General features: G+C 62.0%; 1 protein-coding gene across 1 annotated transcript in view; it reads right to left on the reverse strand.

Moving 5' to 3' along the window:
• VPS37C (VPS37C subunit of ESCRT-I) overlaps positions 1-5,496 on the reverse strand; it is a 7,161-nt gene extending 1,665 nt beyond the window's left edge. Inside the window, 5 exon segments of the mRNA XM_077748863.1 lie at positions 1-344; positions 347-476; positions 1,195-1,277; positions 2,000-2,171; positions 5,402-5,496. The exon segment at positions 1-344 is cut by the window's left edge and continues 27 nt beyond it. Coding sequence (XP_077604989.1) covers positions 1-344; positions 347-476; positions 1,195-1,277; positions 2,000-2,171; positions 5,402-5,494 — 822 coding nt within the window. The 5' untranslated portion in view covers positions 5,495-5,496.
• Positions 5,497-6,405: the final 909 nt, after the last annotated feature.

A 6,405-nucleotide genomic window follows, 5' to 3' on the forward strand; every position in this document is an offset into this window, starting at 1 on the left:
CGGGTAAGGAGGTTTTCCTCCCGGCGAGAGGTAGGGGGCCTGTTGGGGATAGCCAGGACTGGGGGCCCGGCTCCCCGCCAAGGGGTACCCGGGGCCAGAGGCACCAGTGGGGGCCACGGGGTAGCCTGGCCGGGGAGGTGTGCCCCTTGGTGGGGACCAGGAGTAGCCCGCTGCAGCCCGGGGTCCCGGCTGGCCTGACGGGTAAGGGGGGCCTAGAGGCCCCCCATAGGAGAAGGAGGGCTGGGACACGACCGGGAAGGGGGCCGGCCGGAGCGCGCCTTGGGCCGTGGGGCCCACGGGCATGCTGGGAGACGGGCTATAGGGCAAAGGGTAGGGAGGCACTNGGGCTTCCGCATCACATCCTGCAGCTTCTCCACGCGCACCCTGCGCAGGTGGGACAGCATCCTCATGGAGGAAAAGTTCTCCAGGAAAGTCTCCAAGGGCACCTCGCCCTCCAGGAACTTCTCGGCCATGGCCTAGAAGACAAAAGGTCTGGTGACGACAGGAGCCTGCCTGGGATCAGGCCACCCGTTTTCCCCAGCTGCACCGCCCCCCCCCCACCTCGGTGGGCACCCCCTATCTTCTCTGGCCTCCCTTTGGGAATGTCTCCTTATGGCCCTTATCACCGCTGACACAAGCTACCTGCGCTCGCTGGCGTATCGGGTCTCCCTCGCCAGCAGGTCAGCCCCAGAGGGCAGGGGCTGCTGTGGCCACTGCTGTCCCCCGCCCCTGGCGCTGTGCCAGGCTCGCAGTGGCTGCTGCACATACGTGATGGATAAATGGGACGGACCCTAGCTGCTTGGCTGCTAGCGAGGGCGGGGCCCGGGCTGGGAGGACCTGGTGCTCCAGAGCACGGAGGACTGGAGGGAGCCGGTCCGCCCGTAGATGAAGAGATGGCCCAGGGAAGCAGAACAGAGGGGCCGGGCCGCCAGGGAGGGGCTGGGGGCCTGGCTTCCATCCTTGGGAGCTCCTGCTACCCAGGTGTGCCCGCTGCCCCATGGCCTGGGGTCCGGCTCCAGCCCCTGAGGCCAGGCTCCTGTCATCCCCTTCCACCGGGACCTATGGCGTCATTCATCTCTGCCACCTTCTAGAGCCCCCCGTCCCAACTCTGTAGACACCTGGTGCTCGTTCCAAGGGCTCCTGCTCCAGGGGCCGCTGCCACCGCCGCAAGAGGGGGGACGATGGCCCTCTTACCTCAGACTCTTCTTCGATCTTCATGCCTTCGATCTGCAGAAGGTCTAGTAAGGTCTCTGGCTTCAGCGCCGAAGAAAATTTCTCTGGAAGGGAGGGCAGAAAGATCGACGTTCTCCAAGTGCCTCTTGATTCGGGGCTGGAGGCTAAGGTTTTGAAGACCTTCCGAGTGACCCCTGTGCTCCGGGGTCCAGCCACCGCCCCGGGGTCTGCTGTGGAGCCCCGTGTGGCCCAGTTCCCTGAGGTCACCTTCCTGAGCCGAGAGGAGCGCTATCCACCGAGCCCAGCCCGGACCTTGGCTAGATGAACTCCCCAATGCCAGCCAATGCCAGCAGGAAGCGAGGACGTAGGCGTCAGAGCCCACCGACGAGCGCCAAGCCTGCTGGGCCTCCTAGGGGAGAGTTACTACACTCTCTGGGCATCCAGCTTCTTCGCTGTCCAGACCAGGAGAGCACCTCCCACTCCACAAAGGGCAGATCGCGGGCCAAGGAGCCCGGAGCAGCCCTGTAAACGTAGAAGCGGGGCTGGCGGACGTGCAAGCGCCAGCACGGGATGCAGGCTGTCTGGGTCCATCCCGAACCTGGCCATGTAACCCTGGCCGTGTCCCTGACTCACTCTGAGCCTCATTCTTCTCATCTACGTAAAAGGAACAATGGTACCTACACTTACAGGCTGCTGTGAAAACCGCATGCGTAGAGCACTTAGCACGGGGCTGGGGGCACGGTCACCCTCACTGCTGGCCCCTTCCTGTCCAGGGGCAAGGACGGGGACCTAGTCCAGCAGCTCTTCCCACCCAGGCCGCCCCTACCCAGCTTCGCCTTCTGCTCCTGGCACCGCTCCACGAGCTTCCGGAGCTCCTGGTACTTGTCCGAGAGGTTTGAGCGGCTGATCTCCAGGGGCCCTTGGAACTCCAGGTTCCGCTCAGCCAGGCTGCGGTTGGTGGCCAGCGCCATCTCTCGTTCCAGCTGCAGGTCCTGGACCTAAGGGAATAGGACGTGGTCCGTGAGAACCCTCGTCACCACCACCACCACCCGCCACGGCGGCAGGCTCACCGCCCACCGTGGGACAAGTCAGTAATAGCTCGGACTAGAGTCCCATGGACCTGGGTCCAGACCTCGAGCAAAGCACTGTGACCCAGGCACCTCACCCAACAGCCTACGTGGCGGATCCACGCGGAAAACACGCTGGCGGTCGGCAGCTCGCCCGCGGCCACTGGGGAGCGGGAACCAGGCCCACCGGGGGGGGCCGCGCAGGCCTCCAGGAAGCAGGTGGACCAATTCATGTGAACAAGTCCGAGGCTTTCTAGGGGGAAAGGGAGCAAACTCCCGAACCACTTCTCCCCAAACTTCAAAGGCAAGGGGCCCGCTGTGAGCTGCACGAAGGTGGCCCAAGCCCAACCACAGGCCCCAAAAAAGGTGCTCTGAGAGGTGACAAAGGCAGGGCCAGACCGTGACACTGACTCAGGAGAGATGCGTCCTTGCCTCCGAGGCCAAAGGCATGCCCTGCAGATGAGCTGACAGAGGGGTCCCGCAAGACCCGGAGGGGAGGCTCACAGCCAGCAGAAGGCTCCCACCGATATGCGTGACCTGCAACCTCCCGAAGCCCCAGGCCGGCCTTTGCCCCTGGACGTCGTCCCCTGAAAGCACTTCCCCAAGCCAAGCGGGGCTCTGGCCCTCAGCCGGGTCCCTCGCTGCCACTGTAGCAGCTGAGGCCGCAGCCGCAGGGACCTTTCCCAGACCGGCTCTCACCCGAACGAAGCTCCCTCCACGAGGAAGGGAGTCCACTTTACCGAGGAGGACGGAAGCTCAGACCTGCCACCCCGAGGCAGTGACAGTATACCTCTAGTGCCATGTGGCACTGGAAGATAGCGCTTGGCACCCAGCAAGGGGCTCAGGTCGCTGCTCAGCAAGGGCCCCCTGCTCAGCGCGTGATGGACTGGCTCGTCCCCCACCAGGCCACGGGGACCCTCCACGGGGCCTTGAGACCCGGGCTCAGGGGCAGGCCTGGAGCCTGCTTGTCATGCTCCAGACGGGGAAGAGGGATGTCATACCCGTCTGCCCTCCACAGTGCAGCCACAGGGGTCTAGAGATCATGGGGCGTGGCCGTGGTCTCTCTGGTGTCCCCGTGACACCAAGCTGCCCCTACACCTGGGCCGTTTGTATCTGCAGCCACGAACACTCTTTGGAGCCCCTCAGAAAGCTCCTGAGCGGGAGACCTGAAGCCCTCTGCTCAGCTGCCCCTCAGAGAGGTCCTCGGGCCGTCACGTGTCCACTGCCTTTTCCCCGGGTCTCAACCAACAAATACATGTAAGCTGTGTCATTCTGCCCTGAGCCTCGCCCTATGCGTCTCTGTCCCCTCTCCCACAGCCTCCCCCAAATCTTCCTCCACTAGGGGGTCACTATGAAGCCCTCTGGCTGTTGTTTAAAAGAGGTCAGTAAGACAGTTCTGGTACCCCCCCCCCATAAGAGCTCACCGGCCTGCCTCGCCCCCACCATTCACTGCGCTGTGTGGACAGAGGCCGCCTGCTAACTAGCCCTCTCTTCTCCAGCAGCGTCCACACCCCACGCTGAACCAGCTCCCATCTTTGTGTACGGCCGCACGGCAGCGGCAGCGACGATGTGTAAAATCATGTTTCACAGACCATGCTGGAATCCGAGTCCAGGGGCTTTTGCAAGCTTGAGGAGCCTGACCTACTTCGTTTCCCCCGGATCCCAGGAAGAGTTTTCCCCTCTGATGATGCAATCGGCTGGGCGGGCTGGCTGCAAGCCACGTAGGTCGAGTTGCCTTCAGTCCCAGAGGTTGTGCGTGCTGACGTTTTCTGCAATCCTGCACTTTGGGCTTTGATCCTCTCAGCCTGGCCGGCTTGGAAGCCAATTAGTTATACTTCTGTGAAGGCTCGCGTCGGCCAAGGTCCACGTGCTCCAGAGCTGGCCTTGGGGCTCCTGCTAGCCTGCGCTCATGGCAGAGGCAAGAAGCACTTGGTGCTGGGGGTGCCGGGGTGGCTCTGCCAGTTGAGCATTCTTGATTGTGGCCCAGCTCACGATCCCAGGGTGGTGGGATGGGCATGGAGCCTGCTTAGGATCCTCTCCCTCTCTCTCCCTCTCTCTCTGACCCTCCCCTGCTCTCACACACTCTCTCTCGGTCTCTAAAACTTTTTTAAAAACCCTACTCTACGCCCAGCACTATGCTAGCTGAGCTAGACCCCGGCACAGTCATGGCCTAACGGACCACAGAGGCAGGCTTGCAGCTTAACCAACACAGACAGGCTTTGCTTTCTGTCCTCACCCAGCAAGCTCAGGGCAGCAGGATGTGCCATGGAGTGCCCCCACCTTTCTTCACACCCCCCCCCCACAAAGACTGCTCATCCGGGGAGAGGGGCAGGTCGGGGGGCGGGCAGTGAGAGCACAGGTGAGGAAGGGCAAGGGAACACGGCCTCACTGCACACCCCTTACAGAAGGCAGGGAGAAGCCGGGCGGGGTGGCCGTCCCTTCTGTGGAGAACGTATCTGTACCTGTTCATCAGTGAAAATAAAAATAGATTCCAAGGGCTCATCAAACGAGCTCAGCACTGTNGGGGAAGCTTCAGAGCAGCCGCTCGGGGCAGGGCTGCCTTAAATGCAGCTCTCTCGGCCACATCCAGGCACCAGACCTCTCAGGGAAGTCGCAGGATCGAGGTCACAGGAGGGCAGGGAAGGCCTTTATAAAGTGTAAAGCTCTACACTTCTGGAAGGGTTTAGTCCCATGGGGACCCCGATGAGCGGAGATGGTTAGGTGCCAGGTGTCAGAGGAAACAGGATCAAACCGGAGACGGGCCAACACCCCAGGCCAAGCACGGCCCCTCGGGAGACGCAGGGCCACACACAGCGCCTGGGGAGAGGCGGCTCCAAAACAGTAGCAGCACCTTTAGAAACCGCCTCCAGGGTCAGGCTGTAACAACAACGTGGGGACTCTGGGGGCAGGTGGGTCCCCCCGAGGTCACATGGGGGCCCTGGACGCCCTAGCACCGCCCCCTAGAACTCCCACCCAGAGGGCCCAGGAACTGGATCCCGATCTCGGGGGCTCCTCTGGCTTCATCCAAACCAGGGTGAAGGCCACGGAAGAGGGAGAGGAACGTGGCCCAGGCTTCCCCCAGGCCGGTGTCCTGAAGCAGGGCCTCAGTCCCACCTGCTGGCCTTCCTTCTTCCTTGGGCCCCAGGACAGCCTTGCTCTACCTCAGGGGACTCCAGGGCCAGCCGGTTGATGGCCTCCAGGTCATTCTGCATTTCCTCCAGCTCCTCCAAGGTCTTGTCTTTCAGTGTCTCCATCTTCCCTGTGAACACAGAACGGAAAGGAGAGACAAACCACGGGTTCCTGATGATGCTTCCAGCACATTCCAGCCACCCTGCCGTCCCCTGTCCCCAGGGAAACCAGGAAGCCACTTCTTCCGCCAAACCGTGACCCCTTACAGCACGAGATGAGGCTGCCCACGGGGCACACAGGGCAGGACAGGGCAGGAGAGGCGGCCAGGGACAGATGCGCACTGGCCCGAGGCCGAGTGTGAGTCCCGCTGCCAGCATGCCCTCCGCTAAGCGTCTGTCTCAACCAGAAATACACCCAAACCTTCACACAGGGGACTCAGTGGCCTCGGCATCACAGGCTCAAGGGCACCGTTGCTTGTCGTATCCCGTGCACCAACACCCGTGGGCCTCCCTCAAGTATCCTCTGCACCTGCGGTGCCATCCACGTGCCACAGAGCCAGACTGTCACATGCAGGGCCTCCTTGGAGGAAAACGGCCACAAAACTAATCAAATTGGGGCGCCTGGGTGGCTTAGTCGGTTAAGCGTCCGACTTTCGCTTAGGTCATGATCTCGCGGTTCGTGGGTTCGAGCCCCGCGTCGGGCTCTGTGCTGACTGCCAGCTCAGAGCCTGGAGCCTGTTTCAGAGTCTGTGACTCCCTCTCTCTCTGACCCTCCCCTGCTCACGCTCTCTCTCTCCTAGAAATAAATAAAAATATTAAAAAAAAAAAAAACTAATCAAATTGGCCCCTATGGCCATCAGAAGGCAAAGGACACTGACCGGCCCACAAAGAACATCTGCTTGGACGGGTGAGCTGCTTTTAGCGACCCACCCCCTCTGTCACTGCACCAACAGGGACATCGATTATTCTGTGTGACAGAGGGGTCACAGCCAAGCCCCGAGAGGGAGCCCCGGAAACCCAGAGAAGGCAGCACAGAC

This window comes from Crocuta crocuta, unplaced genomic scaffold (genome assembly GCF_008692635.1).
Source record: "Crocuta crocuta isolate KB4526 unplaced genomic scaffold, BGI_CrCroc_1.0 scaffold323, whole genome shotgun sequence".
NCBI classification, from domain to species: domain Eukaryota; kingdom Metazoa; phylum Chordata; class Mammalia; order Carnivora; family Hyaenidae; genus Crocuta; species Crocuta crocuta.